Raw genomic sequence first — 19,146 nt, 5'->3', positions numbered from 1 at the left:
TTTAAGAGCCCTATCTAGCTCTCTCTTGAAAGCATCCAGAGAACCCGCCTCCACCGCCCTCTGAGGCAGAGAATTCCATGTCTGCATTCACAATAAACAGACCTTTGAAAACTCAGATCTCAAATCTCCAAATCTCCAATTCACTAAATCTCAAATCTCCAAATTCTCAAATCCCAAATTTCCAAATCTCCAATTCTCAAAATCTCAAAATTTCTAAATCTCCACATTTCTAAATCTCAACATTTCTAAATCTCAAATTCTCTAAATCTCCAAATTTCCAAATTCTCTAAATCTCCAAATCCTCAAATCTCCAAATTTCTACTAAATCTCAAAATTTCCAAATTCTCTAAATCTCCAAATTTTACTAAATCTCTAAATCTCTAAAATCTCCAAATCCACAAATTCTCTAAATCCCCAAATTCTCAAATGTTCAGATCCCAAATCCAAAAAAACCTCAAAAACCTCAAAAACCTCAAAAACCTCAAAAACCTCAAAAACCTCAAAAACCTAAAAAACCTAAAAAACCTCAACTCAAAAAGACTCAAGAAACCAAAACCTGGGAGTTTTGTGGGTGCGCACCGCCAATCAAAGATCTTATGCTCCGCTATAGGATCTTTGCCGCCAATCGCCTCGCTCGCCCCGCCCTCTCTGACGTGGACGTGCATCCGGGTCCCGGAGAGCGGAGCGCTCGGGGGGGGGGGGGGGGGGGGGGGGGGGGCGGGGCGCTGGTGACGTCACCGGGCCTCCGTTGTAAATAATGGCGAGGTCGTGAGGAGCGCGGCGGCGGCGGCAGCAGGGGAGGAGGAAGGTAAGCGAGCGGGGGCAATCCTTGGCCATCCTCCCTCCCCAGCGGCCGGAGAGCCGCGACAACCGCCGGATCACATCCCCCGCCCTCTTGCCGAGGCGGTGGCGGCGATATTGGGGGTCGGCCTCGACGTTTTGTCGGTTAAATCGGCGGGGATAGTGCCTCCCCCCCCCCCCGCCCTCCCTCCCTCCCTCCCCTCCCCTTCATCCATTCACCCACCCTCTTCCCCAGTCACAAGAGGCAACACCAAACTGAAGGCTCTTTCTCTCCCCCCTACCTCTTTAATTTTCTTTTTCCAGAGCAAAATAAAGATGGAGCTGAGAGTTGGAAACAAATACAGGCTGGGCAGGAAGATTGGCAGCGGCTCTTTCGGGGACATTTACCTGGGTAAGTTTTAACATGGTAAATAATCCATTGGGGGGGGGAAGAAAAAACACATCATCGTACAATGCTCCAAATATCATGCGTTGCTCCGAAAATGTATCACCAGGCAATGTGTACCAACCCCCGAGAATGCTGCATTACCATGCAATGAATTCCACAAACCTGCTGCAAAATTGTATTATCATGGCAATGCTACAGATTATTATTGTTGTTGTGTTTTAAAAAATATCCTCCTGGAAAAATTGTGCAAATCCCCCCCTCCCCCACCAAACAAACCAAAAATCAACCCCAAATATCTCCTTCCAAAACTTTGCATTTTGCATTTAAAATAATACTTAAATCTTGGTGGGGGGATAAAAAAACTCTGCCCTCTATAAGTATTTAAATTGAAGTTGGAAAGGAAGAATTTTGGAGTCGATTTTATTTTTGTTTGGGGAGATTTTGTACAATTTTTCTTTTGAGTTTTTTTTATTTTAAATTAATGTTTCGTTTGCATCTATTTTTCTTGCCTGGGTCTGCTTCCTTTTAGAGGAAGTAGCCAGCAGCTGTTGTAGTTACTGGAGCTGTCAATGGTTGTTGCTGTCTGTAATGATGGGCATTGGATTAAGAGAAGCCAGGTTTATTTTTTTTGGTTTTGGTGGGTGGGAGGTTTTGCCCCCCCCCTGTTTCCTCCTCTAAAGACTGCCCAGTGTATAAAATTTCTTGCACCCACTTAAATGTGCTGGGCTGCAGAGTGAGAGGGGTGGGTGGTGATTGGAAAGAATGATTCCAGACAATGGTGCGTGTTGGCTGGGCTGACTTTTTCTTCCTGGAAGTTTTAAGAAAGGGGATTGATGGCAAAATGCCAGAGTAACACAGTGGGTCAGGCAGCGTATCTGGAGAAAAGGAACAGGTGACGTTTTGGATCGAGACCCAAACTCTGCCTCTGAATCTGAAGAAGGTTGTCTACCCAAAATATCACCTATTCCTTTTGCTCCAGAGATGGGCTGGGCTGCATCCACAACTCTCTACAATTTCTGGTGCTGTTGATTGATTGCAGAGCAGTTCCCAAAATACTATGCCAGTAGATAGACACAAAATGCTGGAGTAACTCAACGGGACAGGCCGCACCCCTGGCGAGAAGGAGCGGGTGACGTTTCGGGTCGGGACTCATCTTCGGACCAAACGCTCTCGACCTGAGACGTTACTCATTCCTTCTTTCCAGAGATGCGGCCTGATCCGCCTAGTTACTCCAGCATTTTGTGTCTTTCTTTGGTCAAAGAACATTTGCAGTTCCCTGTTTCTACAGGAAACTGCAGATGTTGGGATCTTGAGGGAATAAAAAAAAAAAAAAAGTGCTGGAGGAACTAATGGTCTAATGTAGACAAAAATGCTGGAGAAACTCAGCGGGTGCGGCACCATCTATGAGCGAAGGAAATGGGCAACGTTTCAGGCCGAAACCCTTCTTCAGACCCTAATGGTCTAATGGTTTATTTATTATCATGTGTACCAAGGTAGAGTGAAATACGTTTTTTGCACACAGCTTAGCAAGACTATCACCGTACATAAACACAATTCTCTGGTTGGTAGAGAATGTACAGAACAGCCCACTGTGTCCATGTGCAAGAGGTGCCATTTTGGCACCATTTTAGAGCTGGCCACAAAGGCCCATTGCAGCCTTCGCCTCCATTCTGGTCGTCCTGCGAACCATCGTCCCTCTCCTTGCACGGCCCCCTTCGGCCCTTGTTCCCCGGTGGGGTGGGGGGCCACGACTGTGAGAGCGTGGAAGATAAGACCCCATATGGTCCTCCTTACTGCCCCAGCATCCACCACTTTCTCCCTCCATCCTGCTCTGCATCATTGGACATGTTGTACGTGTAAGTGAGTTGTGCAACATCTATGTAGGGAAGATAGACGCAAAAAGCTGGAGTAACTCAGCGGGACAGGCAGCATCTCTGGGAGGGAAGGAATGGGTGACATTTCGAATCAAGACCATTCTTCAGACTCGACCCAAATGTCATCCATTCCTGTGCTCCCGAGATGCTCCCTGTCCCGCTGAGTTACTCCAGCTTTTTGTGTCTATCTTTGGTTTAAACCAGCATCTGCACTTCCTTCCTACACATCTATATAGGGAATGGACAGCTGAAGCTTCGGGTCAGGAGCGAGGTCCTGATGTTTTGGGTTGGGACCCTTAAGACACAGAAGAAGGTCCCAACTTGAAATGCCACCTGTCCATTCCTTCCACAGATGCTGCCTGACCTGGAAGACGCTGGGGGAACTTAGCGTCTTACTTTTTTGAAAAGGAGCAGGAGTTGGCAAAATTGTCCCTTGAACTGACACCGCCCTGGAGTAAAATCATATCTGATCTGATCTTGGTCTCCTCTCTGCTTTCCTGCTTTTTCTCTATAACCCTGTAAATTAAACATCTGTTTATCTCAGCCCTGAAAATATTCACTGATTCGGCCTCAACAGATGACTGGTATATTGGAATATTCTAAAGATCCAAGCCCCTCTAGAGAGAAGTTCTCATCTGCCTTAAATGTGTGACTTATTCTGGAACTATGCCCGCTGTTTCGCGATCTTAGAAAACGTTGCTTTGTCGAGCTTTCCTGGAATCTTAAGTTTTAAAGAAAATTGCCCCTCTTCCAACCTGTTGGAAAAATCCTACCATGTCAAGCAACACCTTAATTCCAAAAATTAACCCAGCAAGTTTCTTCTGAATTGCCTCCAGTACAAACGTTTCAAGCTGTGTGTTGCTGTAGGTGTGGTCTCGCCATTGCACTGTGCGAATGTAGCAGGAATGTTCTATTCGACACGCTCCCCCTTTTGCAGTAAAGGCCAGTGAGCTGTTTATCTTCCTGATTAGTTGCTAGGCTAGCCTGCTGCACTTTCTTTTCTTGGAGAAAAGGCGCAGGCTTCCTTGAATTGGTCGTGCCTTGTGTTTGTGGAGCTGCAGTTCTTCTCCTGCTTGTCGACATTGCCAAAATGATTTGGCCACCAAGCAGCTCTGTCTGTCTCATGAGGTCTTTTGTTATTCGACTAAGAAAAGTTGGAGGAAATGTGCCTGTAAATGCTCCCAAAGAAAATCTAGTTCTTCCTGATGTTTTCATTCCATTAATCATTTCCGTGACATTTGATCTCGTTTAGCAGCGTGTGGAAAAGGTGTACATCCTGTCGTCTGATATTGTCTTTACTCTTTGCGTTTGGCACATGTTGTTGGTGGTACCATTTGATCCAGTGTGTTAAAGTGGTTCATTTTATCTTCAACAATGAAACAGCTTTTCCGTTTCGATTTATGGGAAGAATCCTTTTTAAGTCTTTGCCACATTGTACAGTGGAGGGTTGGGATCAAAAACTTCAGCAAAAAAAAACTACTGAAAATCGGAAGTAAAACAAAATGGTGGTGATATTATTGAGAACGAACAAAGTAGATGTTTTGGGTTGGAAACGTCTTTGTTGGACTCTTCTAATGTTTTGGGTTTTTTTAAGCTAAGATACAGTGCGGAAACAAAACAAAATGGTGGTGATGTTATTGAGAACGAACAAAGTAGATGTTTTGGGTGGGAAACGTCTTTGTTGGACCCTTCAAATGTTTTGTTTTTTTTTTAAGCTAAGGGATACAACGCGGAAACAGGCCCTTCGGCCCACCCAGTCCGTGCCGACCAGCAATCCGTGCACGTTAACGCTATCCTACACACACCAGGGACAATTTATACCAAACCAATAAACCTATAAACCAGTACGTCTTTGGGGTGTGGGAGGAAACCGAAGATCTCTGAGAAAACCCACGGGCAGAATGTACAAATTCCGTTTGAGACAGCGCACGTGGTCGGGATCGAACCCGGGTCTCCGGCGCTGAAAGGCAGCAACTCTACTGCTGCGCCACCATGCCACCCACAGTGGCAGGTTGCTGTCTGATCTGCAAATGGTTTTCCATGATTTTTTGTTTTGTTGTGTTAAAATAGGAATCTGAGGGGTAACCTTTTCGCACAAAGGGTGGTGGGTGTTTGGAGCGAGCTGCCAGAGGAGGTAGTTGGCAGCGTTTAAGAAACATTTAGTCCGGTACATGGATGGGACAGGTTTAGAAGGATATGGACCAAACGCAGGCAGGCGGGACTAGTGTAGATGGGGCATGTTGGCTGCTGAGGGCAAATTGGGTTGAAGGGCCTGTTTCCATGTTGTATTTCTTTCTAATCCTGACTTTCTTTACTTTGGCTGCAACTGGTGTGCGGTTGTTTGATTAGGGAGTGTGGAGTTCAGGCAATTGCTATGCCTGTTTTACAAGTCCAACAACTTTTAATTTATTTTAAAACCACTGTGTGATACTGTAACAGTTTGGAGCCTCTCCTTTGCCCCTGGCTGTCAAAATACTGCACTCTACAATCTGCATAATGGTGTTTTCTGGTCACCTTTTGATTGAAAGATACAGCATGGAAGTCGGCCCTTGGACCCACCGACCTGTTCACACTAGTTCTATGTTATCCCGCTTTCCCCGCCACTACTAACACACCAGGGGCGTCTTTTAGAGGTTAAATAACCTACAGACCTGCACATCTTTGGGATGTGAGCTAACCCACATGGTCACGATGAACATTCAATCTCCACAGGGACGACATCCTAGGTCGGGATCGAACCTGCATCTCTGGTGCTGTGAGGCAGCGGCTCTGCCAGTTGTGCCACTGTGGTTCTCCTCTCGCTGCCTTTGGTTGAGGTTGTCTTATTGACTATTGTCGCTCTTTGAATGCGCTCCCACTTGGCAGTAGACTATTTTCCCTTGTGTTTCCCCAATGAAGGCACGACTTACAATGTGAGCGGCTGTTGTTCGGGAGGGGGGGGGGTGCTTTGTGTTTGGAGCCACAAACCTGCAAATGGTGGAACACTAAGATTTGAGGTGAAGCATCAGCAACTGCAGGTGCTGGGATACATGAGCAAACCACAAAATGCTGGAGGAACTCGGCAGGTCAGGCAGCATCTATGGTGGGAATGAAGAAGGGTCCTGACCCAAAATGGTGTCTGTCCATTCCCACCACAGATGCTGCCTGACCTGCTGAGTTCTTCCAAACATTTCATAAGTGATTGGAATAGTGCTCTAGCTGTGGTTCGTCAATGCTTTGCGTAGCTGAAACATAACCTCTCTCATTTTGTAATTGATTTGTTTTGTGATTAGGTCAGAAGTGATAGGAGTAGAATTAGGCCATTCAGCCCACCAAGTCTACCCCGCCATTCAATCATGGCTGATCTATCTCTCCCTCCTAACGACATTCTCCTGCCTTCTCCCCATAACCCCTGACACCCGCCCTAATCACCAATCTATCTACCTCTGCCTTAAATATCTCCACTGACTTGGCCTCCACAGCCTTCTGTGGCAAAGAGTTCCACAGATTCACCACCTTCTGACTAAAGAAATTCCTCCTCATCTCCTTCCTAAAGGAACGTCCTTTAATTTTCAGGATATGACCTCTAGTCCTAGACTCTCCCACTAATGGAAACATCCTCTCCTCATCCACTCTATCCAAGCCCAGTCAGCGCATATGGTGCCAGCACAAGGAAAGATCAATTGTGTCAATAATGTCAGGATATTGCTGCAGGAGATTTTATGCTGTTAAGAGTTTTGCAGCTTCTTGGGGCAGCTGTATTCTCTTATTGAGGGAGAAGATATCCATGTTACAGCTTGTAAAGGATTATACTATTAAAGAGTCTTGCAGTGTCTATACACGAGGATCAAGGAGGAATGTCAAATGGTAAGCAGGTTTATGTATTTGTGAGAACAGGAATTGGGTCACCTTTCAGATGGTCTAAAGACGAATTTGGAGAGGGGATTCAAGACTCTAGGGCGAAGAGTTCAACATTGCAATGTGGGGTGGGGAACTGTAGTGGAAATTGTCAAATGTTTGCAGTCTCAAGGGCCTGGAGGCGAACGATGGAGGTTGATTGGTCAATAGTGTTTTATTTGTCACCCATGCAACTGCGCGGTGGAATTCTATTTTTGCATTTATTACACGTGCGGGTGCTGCCATGTTTTGGCGCCATTATCCAAAGCCCGGTCGGTCCGCGCGCTCGATGTACTGGAGCGGTTCCTTCGTCCCTCTCCTCGTCCGGCGAATGGGATGGAATTCAGCAACGGTTTTGAGATAATCAAGGCATCAAATGTTAGACGGTTGAGTTTTCTAGTAGAAGGGTAGATAGAATGTCAAACGCTCGGCAGGTAAGATACTGACAGACCCGCGCATCTTTGGGACGAGGGGATGGGGAGAATGTGCAAACTCCACACAGACAGCACCAAAGGTCAGAATTAAACCCAGGTTTCTGGTGCTGCGAGGCAGCAATTCTACAGCTGTGCCACTGTGCCTCTACTAATGCTGAGAGAGGGGGGTGGTGGATTTTGGCAGGGAGGGGGGGGGTACAGCATAGTGATATTAATGAGTAGATGATGGGTTGTAATGTGGGACTGGGTAGGTCCTTTGGAAAGGGCTGTGGCTCTGTCATTTGGGAAAGAGTAATGTGAGGACTAAAGGTCACAGCCTTAGAATTAAAGGATATTCCTTTAGGAAGGAGATGAGGAGGAATTTCTTTGGTCAGAGGGTGGTGAATCTGGAATTATTTGCCACAGAAGGCTGTGGAGGCCAAGTCAGTGGAGATATTTAAGGCAGAGATAGATAGATTGGTGATTAATACAGGTGTCGGGTTATGGGGAGAAGGAGTCTGTGGAATTCTCTGCCTCAGAGCGGGGGGTGGAGGCAGGTTCTCTGGATGCTTTCAAGAGAGAGCTAGATAGGGCTCTTAAAAATAGCGGAGTCGGGGGATATGGGGAGAAGGCAGGAACGGGGTACAGATTGGGGATGATCAGCCATGATCACATTGAATGGCGGTGCTAGCTCAAAGGGCTGAATGGCCTACTCCTGCACCTATTGTCTATTGAGAATGTCGTTAGGAGGGATAGATAGATCAGCCATGATTGAATGGCGGGGTAGACTTGGTGGGCCGGATGGCCTAATTCTACTCCCATCTCCTATGACTTTATGAAATGTTGGAAGAACATAGCAGATCAGGCACAGCAGAATGGCCTAATTCTACTCCCATCGCTTCTGATCTTATGACATGCCTAATTCTGGCTTCAGAGCAGGCATCGGAGTTGTGGTGGGAAGTGAGGGAAGTAGTCCTTCTGCCTCAAGTGAGTGCCGTTAAAAGCTTAGCGATTGTGGCAGTAACCGTTTGCATTCTAAGTGTTCTTTTTATGTTCCTTTGGGATCAAGCATTGAGCATGTGATGAGTTGGTTTCAGCAGTACACACACTTAAGAAATCTTATGTCAGTGCTGATGAAGCTTAAACAAATCTTGCTGTCTAGATCAGGATGGTGTGTGGATAATTGAGTTACTCAGCAGATCCTGCAGCACGGGTGCTTATTTTGATATGGCTGTGGAATGTGTTGCCATGTTAAAATACAGTAAAACCCTGTGTGTAAGAAGGAACTGCCGGACGAAATGTGTCGGAAGGAACGGCAGATGCTGGTTTAAACCGAAGATGGACACAAAATGCTGGAGTAACAGTGGGTAGGCAGCATCTCTGGAAAGGAGTGGGTAATATTCCGGGTCGAGACCTTTCAGACATAGTCGGGGGTGGGGAAGGGGGGGCGGGCGGGGGGGGAACGAGAGATATAGAAGGTCTCAAGATGAGGAACAATGATGAAAGAAAGAGGCCAATGTCAGCCATTTTCCAGATGCGAGCGGGTACCTGGTGTGACTTGGGTGGGAGAGGGACGGAGATAAAGGGGATGCGGGGGTTACTTGAAGTTGGACAAATCAATATTCATACAGTGTGTGAGGAAGAACCATACCTTGAGTCTGAAAAATGGTCTTGACCCGAAACGTCGCTCATTCCCTCTCTCCAGAGATGCTGCCTCAGCCGCCGAGTTACTCCAGCATTTTGTGTCTACTTTCAATATTCATACCACTGGGTTGTAAGCTGCCCAAGCAAAATATGAAAACTGCAGATGCTGGTTTACAGCGAAAATATACACAATACTGGAGTAACTCAGCGGGTCAGGCAGCATCTATGGAGAGGAGGAATGGGTGCTGTTTCATGTCGCTAACTTTTTCTGAAGAAGGGTCTCAACCTGAAACATCACCTATTCCTTTTCTCCAGAGATGCTGCCTGACCCGCTGAGTTACTCTAGAATTGTGTGTGGAGATCTTGCAGTAAAACCCTATTCATCTTGCACGCTCTGCACTTTGATGCGGAACTGGCAGACTTTGCAACCTGTTGGATGTTTTTCCACATGATTGACTTTTGCCAAATCTTGCGTAAGCTTACTTTGCTTTCGCTTCTGCTTGCCACTGCTATCAGTTTACTTCAAAGTTCATCTGAAGTCTGCTGGTCCTTCAATGTGATTTAGCAGCCCATGGTTTTGGCATTTGAACTGCACGAGATGCTGACTTGATTTTGTACCGTGCGTTTGGTTCCTGAATCTCAGACTAGTCACCGCAGTGCACTTTATAGATGATGTGTACAACAGCCGTGGTCTGCCTTTGGTGACATAGATGAGTGTTTAAGAAGAGACAGTAACCCTAAGATTTTTGCCTCCATCACAGTGAGGAGGTGCCTGGTGAACTCACTGTGGTGGATGTTAATTTGTGTTTATTGTGTGTTTTGTTGTTTATTATTACATGTATGGCTGCAGGCAACGACATTTCGTTCAGACCGAAAGGTCTGAATGACAAATACAGGATCTAAGTCTAAGTTTGTGTCAAGAAGGGGGCGGCACAGTGATGTAGTCTGAAGAAGGGTCTTGACCCAAAACGTCACCCATTCCTTCCCTCCAGAGATGCTGCCTGTCCTGAGTTACTCCAGCATTTTGTGTCTAACTTTGGGTTAAACCAGCATCTGCAGTTCCTTCCTACACAGTAGCGCAGTGGTAGAGTTGCTGCCATACAGCACCAGAGACCATGGTTTGATCCTGACAAAATGGGTAAGATTTGGTATTCATTACCTATTGGTACTGTCTGTACGGAGTTCGCATGTTCTCCTTGGGACCGTGTGGGTTTCCTCCAGGGGCTCTGGTTTCTTCCCACCTTCCAAAGACATTGTAGGTTAATTCGCTTGGTATGAATGCAAGTTGTCCTTTGTGTTTTTGTAGGATAGTGTTAATGTGTGGGGATCGCTGGTCGGTGCAGGCTGGGTGGGCCGAAGGCCCTGTTTCTGTGCTGTATCTCTGAACTAAAAAAAACTAAATTATTTTCTATGAGTTAACGAGTAATTAAGTCACCCTCCCTCCCAAGCTCTTGACAGTGGTGTCTTTCAGCCACAAAACCTGATTATGTTGAGATAAACAAGGAACTGCAGATGCTGGTTTATACCAAAGATAGACACAAAGTGCTGGAGTAACTCAGCAGGTCAGGCAACATCTCTGGAAAGAAGAAATGGGCGATGTTTTGGGTCTGACGAAGGGTCCTGACGCAAAACGTCACCCATCCTTTTTTTCTCCAGAGATGCTGCCTGAGCTGCTGAGTTTCTCCAGCTATCTGTGTCTGTCTCTGATTCTGTTACGGGCCTGTCCCTCTGTACGGGGTAGTTCAAGAGCTCTCCCGAGTTTAAAAAAAAAAAAAATCAAACTCGTGGTAAACACGTAGAATGTACGTAGCGGATACGTCGGAGCTCGGTACGTCTCTTAGCGACTCGTAATGCTAACGGCAGGTACTCGTGAAGATTTTTCAACATGTTGAAAAATGTCCACGAGAGCCCCGAGTACCTACGAGCGGCCATTACCGTAATTCTCCAAGTTCGAATCGGGGGAAACTCGGGAGAACTCTTGAATTGGCTCGTACAGTGGGACAGGCCCCTTTCGTGGTGATAGTAACCCAGTCAAACATTAAGAGTTCGGTACAGCTCGGGCTAGGGATGCAGAGCAACGTGAGGTCTTGTACAATGCTGGTTTATAGCTTTCCATTTGTTTACCGGGGTATATTTTAGCCAAATCAGTCTCTATTGGGGAGCTTGCTTGTAAGCTTGACATTCCTTTGCAGTGATCAGGCACGTTTGTTGGAACTGGTTTTGCAGCTTGCAAAACATAATGAAATTCTCAGATGTTGCCAACATGCTTCGTCAAAGCCAGGAAAAGTGTTGATCAAAGTTTGTGGGATAGAACTGCAGATGCTGGTTTATACCAAAGATAGACACAAATTGCTGGAGTAACTCAGCAGGTCGGGCAGCATCTCTGGAGAGAAGGAATGGGTGACGTTTTGGGGTGAGTCAGGGGAGCGGTAGGGACCTTTCTTCAGATAACTTTTTTGATCAAAATACAATTGATTTTCTTTCTGAAACTTGGATTACCTCATTATCACAAGGAGGAACATTTTTTTTTTTTAATTCTAGTGTGTCGAAAGCCAGAGCTAAACTCGCAATGTATGTGCCTCACTAAAACTGGTCAGTTTGCTTTTTCTTAATTTTCACATCAGTGAAGTTGTTTGTGTTACATCAGGGAATCGGAACTCAAAATAAAAAAAGATCTTGATGTTTTGGATCTCACTCTTTTTCAGTCTCCATTCTAAAGCGTAGTCCAGAGGAGGTTTACGTGGATGATCCCAGGAATGCATGGGTTGACGTTTGATGAGCGTTTGACGGAGCTGGGCCTGCTGTACTCACTGGAGTTTAGAAGAATGAGGGGGGACCTCATTGAAAACGTACAGAATAGTGAAAGGTTTGGATAGAATGGTAATAGCCTCAGAATTAAAGGACATTCCTTCAGGAAGGAGATGAAGAGGAATTTATTTAGTCAGATGGTGGTGAATCTGAAATCCTATGCCAGAGAAGTCTGTGGAGGCCATCAAGGCAGAGATAGATTCTTGATTAGTATGCTGTCGGGGGTTATGGGGAGAGGGCAGGAGAATGGGGTTGAGAGGGAAAGATAGATCAGCCATGATTGAATGGCAGAGTAGACTTGATGGGCTGAATGGCCCAATTCTGCTCCTGGAACTTGTGGGCTGCTTGGGGGGGGGGGGGGAATTAAATGTTATCTAATGGGTGGAATTTTTCCAAAGTATCAATGAGACCTTGGTTTAAAATTTCAAGGGGAGTCATTAAGCTGGCACAATCGAAGCTTTTGTTGAGCTGGGAGTTATCTGCTGGCTTAGCTAGCGTTTGTCCTTCAGTGCTGCTCCAGCAACTGATGTGGATGTTGTTGTTTGTCAAAACCCCCTCCCAAGCTCTCCTCGGCGCAGCACAAAAGTATTAAACTCATTGGCTGTGAAGTGCTTTAGAGTGACACGGTGGTGTTGAGGTAGAGCTACTCCCTTGCAGTGCCAGAGACCCCATGTTCGATCCTGACTATGGTTGCTGCCTGTACGGAGTTTGTACGTTCTCATCGTGACCGTGTGGGTTTTCCCCAGAGTGCTCCGGGTTCCTCCAAAGACCTACAAGGTTTGTAGGTTAATTGGCTTGGTATAAAATGTAAAAAGAATTGCCCTTAGTGTGTGCTGCAGGGATCGCTGGTCATGCAGACTCGGTGGGCCGAAGTGCCTGTTTCCGCACTGTATCTCTAAACTAAACTAATCTAAACACCGTGGTCGCAAAGTGTTACATAAGCAGAATAAAACAAGACTTTTGATTTGCTTTACTATGCTAATGAAGTCTTTAATGGTCAGTTGAAAGGATATTTAGAATCCCTTAATAAGCTGGTGCAGAAGTACAGTTAACTAGACGTGTTGCAACTTGTCCTAAAACTGGCTTGTGCTCCACAAGTTTGATAACATTGGGGTTTGACCTGGTCTCTGCCCTTGGGTCTTTCATTTCCATCTGTATAATCGGGATTTCAAAGGTCATTAATTAGGGAAATATCTTTCATTTCTTTGTTGCTCGGCAACAGATCTTGCATTTTTAAAAAAACCACTTCTTCCTTGTCTTCGAAGAATGTGTTGAGTGCTTTCCTATATCTTTTATAACACCGCAATGTACGATTTCTTGGTTGAGAAGGCATGTTATTGGTGCTGTAGGTTCCTGTTTAATGGAGGAAACTGTAGGCTGGTGTAACTCGGCATGTCTGGCAGCATCGCTGGAGAAAATGAATGGGTGAGGTTTTGCATCTGGACCCTTCTTCAGCTATCCATTTCCTCTAGAGAACATCACCCGTCCATTTTCTCCAGGGATGCTGCCTGACCTTCCGATTTAAACATAGAAAATAGGTGCAGGAGGAGGCCATTTGGCCCTTCGAGCCTGTACCACCATTCAATGGTGATCATGGCTGATCATCCACAATCAGTAACCCGTGCCTGCCTTCTCCCCATATCTAGAGCTGTATCTAACTCTCTTAAATTGATCCAACGAATTGGCCTCCACTGCCTTCTGTGGCAGAGAATTCCACAAATTCACAACTCTCTGCGTGTAAACCTTATTTCTCGTCTGTTTTAACTCTGGCATTTTGGGTCTATCTTTGGTGTGAACCAGTTCCTTTTTAAAATTACATTTAAAAACTGTAGGGTGGCGTGTTTTTATACTAATAGAACTATGGTCACCAATACCAAAATGCTTCCACACTAGCCACACTTTCCCTGTCCTATTTCCCAAAACTAAGTCAAGCTTTGCCCTCTTGAGTTGAATCTTTTATATTGCCTGGGGAAACTTTTTGGAACACTTAACAAATTTCACCCCTCTGACACTTAGCATTATGGTTGTCTCAGTCTAAAATTAGGAAAGTTAAAATCCTCTACCATTATTCTTGCAACTCTCTTACAATTTCCCTGCATGTTAATTCCTCTAATTGGGGGCTTTAGTGCAATCCCAACAAAGTGATTGCAGCCTCCTTGTTTGGTTTGGAGATACAGCGTGGAAACAGGTCCTTCGGCCCACCGAGTCTGCACCAACCTGCGTTTCCCCCGCACACTAACACTATCCTAGGGACAATTTGCACTTGTACCAAGCCAATTAACCTGCAAACCTGTTCGTCGTTGGAGTGTGGGAGGAAACCGAATATCTCGGAGAAAACCCACGCCGTGACATGTACACGGAGAATGTACAAACTCCGTACCGACGGCATCCATAGCCAGGATTGAACTCTGGTTCTGTAACGCTCTAAGGCAGCAACTCTACTGCTGTGCCACCGTGCCGCCCATTTCTCAGCTCCTCCAGTAAAGCCTCACTGAATGTTCCCTCAGTAACTGCATCTCAGAATATTGCCACGTTTTCCTAAATCCAAAATGCAACTCCCCAATCTGATTTTTCCATTACTTCTATCACACCTATAAAACCAACATCCTGGAACATTAGGCTGCCAGTCCCATCTTTCACTTGGCCATGATTCTTTAATAGCTACACTATCCCACCCATGAGGTGCCATCTATGGCCCGAGGTCCTGCTTGTCTGTAATGTAGTTTAGAGATAAAGAGTGGAAACAGTCCCTTTGGCCCACCAATTCCAAGCCCACCTGCTGTCCCCGTAGACTAGCACAAACCTACACACACTAGGGACAATTTATAATCTTTACCAAAGCCAATCATTATACAAACCTGTATGTCTTTTGGAGTGTGGGAGGAAACCGGAGTACCTGGAGAAAACCCAGCAGGTCACGGGGAGAATGTACAGACAACACTCATAATCAGGATGGAACCCGGGTCTCTGGCGCTGTGAGGCAGCAACTCAACCGCTGCGCTTCCTTTTCCCTTTTCCCTTTTCTAATTTGGGTGCAACCCATTCTTCTTGTGCAGGTCACTTCTTCCCCAGATGGGATCCCATTTCTCCACCAAAATCAGAATCCCTGCATCAGCCTTTTAGCCACGCATTTATCTGTACTATTTTGTCATTCCTATTCTCTCACGTTCGCGGAACTGTGAATAATCCAATTTGTACAGTAACAATTGGTGACTTATGCAATGGAATCCTTTTGCGGTGTGTCTGGGCTTGTACACTCATCAGTTGATGTACAAGAGAGCTCGCCACAGTGGGAATTGCTACCCAAAGTCACATGAATAGGAACTAAATAATCACTGGCTTTAAGGTGTGGGAGTTTACTTTAGTTCAGAGATGCAGCGTGGAACAGGCCCTTCGGCCCACCGAATCGGCACCGACCAGTGTTCCCCTCACATTAACACTATCCTACACACGCTGGGGACATTTTTTTTACATTTATACCAAGCCGCCCCATTTGTACAATACCATATTGTACTGTAACGATTGGTGCGGTGGTATCCTTTTGCGGTGTGTCTGGGCTTGTACACTCATCTGTTTATGTACACGAAAGCTCCCCACAGTTTGAATCGCTACCCAAAGTTGCTTGATTACAGGAACTAAATAAATCACCTGGCTTTAATGTGTGGGACGTTTGTGTTTTAGAAGACAAATTGAAACCTGCTCTTGATAATGCCAAAAAAGTTGCCTTTTCTCTAGCCAGTCATTGGCTAATGGTAATTCAGCAATTATATGACTTTTTATGATCTGCTTTATTACTTTGAAGACTCCCATGATTCTGCGAAATGAGGTTGTTATGGAGAAAGCCTACGTGAGAATGGGCAATATAACCCTTTGAGTATGTAGGAAGGAACTGAAGATACTGGATTAAAACTGAAGATAGACACAAAATGCTGGAGTAGCTCAGCGGGTCAGGCAGCATCTGTGGAGGAAAGGAATGGGTGACGTTTCAGGTCGGAACCCTTCTTCAGACCCCTTGAGTCCACCTTCATTCCAAGTAAGATTACGGGTGGTTGATAACTCCATCGTGCAAGTCTTCTGCATATAGACCCAAACAATTGCCGCAAGAGTTAACGACCAAGGCTTGCTGATATTAACTGCTCCCCATATTCAATTTTGCAGCATCTCTTCATTACTAGGTTGCCCACCACAACCCATGTGAGCAAGCAGGTCGTCCAGAACAATATTGGTGTTCAAAGATCATGGTGATGAAGAATCACCTGGTGCTTCTTTAGTTAGTACCTCTACCAATGTAAAGCACTTTGGTCAATGAGAGTTGTTTTTTAAATGTGCTCTAGAAATAAAAGTGACTTGACTTGACTTCTGTAGTCTGCATGGTAGTACTTCAGACTTTGAATAGTGGCCCATAAATGGAACGATGCAGGCAGCATCTCTATAGAAGGAATGGGTGATATTTCGGGTCGAGACCCTTCTCCAGACGTCTCGATCTAAAATGCCATCCATTCCTTCCATCCGGATATCCTGCCTGTCCCGCTGAATTACTCCAGCATTTTGTGTCATAAATGGAGCAAGTTCCCTTTAGTACCCAAGAAAACCATGAATCTGTCTTGAACATATTTGGTGATTGAACAAATTTCTGAGGTATTAAAAAAGTAAACAGAGTTCCCTGAAAAGATTCACATTAGGAAGCCATCTCTATTCTTTATACCTTCTACAAAACCTGAATAGATAATTCACAGAATATTAAATAGCTCCTAAAAATTGCTTAATGCATCAATCAAAACATGTTGCACATGCCACACAAGATATTGGAACACTAGGAACTGCAAATGCAGGTTTACAAAAAAAGGGCAAAGTGCTGGAGTAACCGTTGAATGCTACCTGACCCGAAACGTTAACTGTCCATGTTTGCCAGAGATGCTGCCTGACCTGCTGAGTTACTCCAGCGCTTTGGGTCTTTTTGTTTATTAACCGGCATCTGCAGTTCTTTGTTTCTATACTCTTGGATATTGAAGCTGCTGGTCAAATTCTTGGGCAAAGAGATTTTTTAAAAATAATTTAGAGATAAGGCATGGCAGCAGGCCCTTCGGCCCATTGAATCCGCGCCAACCTTTATCCCCGTGCGCTAACACTATCCTACACGCACTAGGGACAATTTGTAATTGTCCGGGGGGAGAGAGAGGCCGCTTCCCGGAGCTCCCGCAACGCGACTTCTCCAGCCCGTGTCGCGGGGTTTGGAACGACCCGGAGCGGGGACGTACATCGCCCAGCACGGCTTCATGGCCGTGGGACATTCCAGCGCCCGCCGGGGGCTCCAACTTCGAGACTTCTAGACCGGGAGCGGGGCCATAAATCGCCCGGCACGGCCTAAAATGGCCGTGGGACTTATCATCGCCCGCCTGGGGCTTGGACATCGGGAGAGACATGGAGAGCAGGGGAGAGAAAAGACTTTTGCCTTCCATCACAGTGGGTCCACTGTGATGGATGTTTGTGTGAACTTAATTGTGTGTATGTCTGTAGGACATTGTTTTTGTTTGTATGGCTGTGGAAACAAAATTTCGTTTGAGTCTCACTGGGGCTCAAATGACAAATAAATTTGTATTGTATTTGTATTGTATTGTATTGTATTTACAATTTTAGCAAGCCAATTGGCCTACAAACCTGCACGCCTTTCGAGTGTGGAAATAAATTGGAGCACCTGGAGAAAACCCACGCAGGTGACGGGGGGGGGAGAACGTGCAAACTCTGTACAGACAGCACCCGTAGTCAGGATTGAACCCGGGTCTCCGGCGCCTTAGGGCAGCAATTCTACAGCTGCACCAGTTATTAAAGAAGTTCTTTGGAGGGAGAAAGATGGAGAGACCTGGTGTCAAACTAATTTATTTTCTTGGAGAAGAGAAGTGTATATCTGACTTAATATTAGAGTATTATATAAAAGGAAGATGTGACGTGGATAGATGCAACTAGTCCCCACTGTGGGTGTACGCTCCCTCCCACAGTTCGTTCTAGAACTACTTATTTTTACATTTCATTGAGTGTTCGTGACTCATGCCATTCATTTGGGTTTCTATTTCTGTGATCAGAGGTAGAAATTTTGTCACATCTCCGTGACAAATTATTAGAATGCGCTACACTCTCTGCGTGTTTTCTTTGTGCTAGGGAATGGAATCTTAGCGCTCTAGGGGCTGGTGGAATCAAGGGATATGGGGAGAAGGCAGGCAGGCGTTGGTTACTGATCGTGGATGATCAGCCATAATCACAATGAATGGTAGTGCTGGCTCAAAGGGCCTTGGTTATGGAGGGCCAGATTTGTGAAGATCAAACTTTACACAAATTCTGTTTTTATAAAACACAAACATTTGAAGAGAAGAAAAATCACTGCAACCTAAAAACATCACATATCCACGTTCTCTAGAGATGCTGCCTGACCTGCTGACTTACTCCAGCACTTTGTCTTTTTTTGTTGTATATGAGCATCTGCAGCTACTTGTTTCCAAAAGAACATAGTAGTGTGCATAGAAATCTAAGGCTGCTGTTGGGCCGTTCCTTTGTTAGCCCAGATAAACGAGAAACATTGCCATTGTGCAAGAAAATAATATTCTTCCCCAGATAAAACTAGTAAACACTGCCCAGTCCATCATCGGCTCTGACCTTCCTTCCATCGAGGGGATTTATCGAAGTCGCTGCCTCAGTATCATCAAAGACACACACCATCCTGGCCACACACTCATCTCCCTGCTACCTTCAGGTAGAAGGTACAGGAGCCTGAAGACTGCAACGACCAGGTTCAGGAATAGCTACTTCCCCACAGCCATCAGGCTATTAAACCTGGCTCGGACAAAAATCTGAACATTAATAACCCATTATCTGTTATTTGCACTTTATCAGTTTATTTATTCATGTGTTTTGTAGTCAATGCCTACTATGTTTTGTGTACTGAAGCAAAGCAAGAATTTCATTGTCCTATCAGGGACACATGACAATAAACTCACTTGAACTTAAAAACGTCCCCAGATAAACTCTTGGGTCGAACATCAGTTAAGATTGGAATCTGGAGTAGTTGGTAGTTTAAACTCACCAGTACTATTATGGAGGACAAAAGGGATTTCAATTAGCGATCTTTAAAATTAGAAGTTAACTTTGGAAATGCGGAACTGCAGATGCTGGCTTACACAAAAGGTTGCAGTGCTGGAGTAACTCGGCGGGTCTGGCAGCATTTCTGGGGAATATGGATAGGTGACATTTTGGGTCGGGACCTTTATTCAGACTGCAGAAGGGTCCTGACCAGAAACGTCACACCTGCTGAGTTACTCCAGCACTTTGGACAAGAGTGCAAGACCCCTTT

General features: G+C 45.5%; 1 protein-coding gene across 2 annotated transcripts in view; it reads left to right on the top strand.

Annotated features, from left to right (window-relative positions):
• The first annotated feature begins 693 nt into the window (after positions 1–693).
• Positions 694–19,146, top strand: part of csnk1e (casein kinase 1 epsilon) — a 44,907-nt gene continuing 26,454 nt past the window's right edge. For both annotated transcript variants that reach the window (XM_033013242.1, XM_033013241.1), the window contains exons 1-2: positions 694–808; positions 1,105–1,192. In XM_033013242.1, the coding sequence (XP_032869133.1) occupies positions 1,117–1,192 (76 nt within the window). In that variant the 5' untranslated portion in view covers positions 694–808; positions 1,105–1,116. The remainder of the gene's footprint in view (positions 809–1,104; positions 1,193–19,146) is intronic.

This window comes from Amblyraja radiata, chromosome 38, assembly GCF_010909765.2.
Source record: "Amblyraja radiata isolate CabotCenter1 chromosome 38, sAmbRad1.1.pri, whole genome shotgun sequence".
NCBI lineage: Eukaryota > Metazoa > Chordata > Chondrichthyes > Rajiformes > Rajidae > Amblyraja > Amblyraja radiata.
This window is presented reverse-complemented; position numbering and strand designations above follow the sequence as displayed.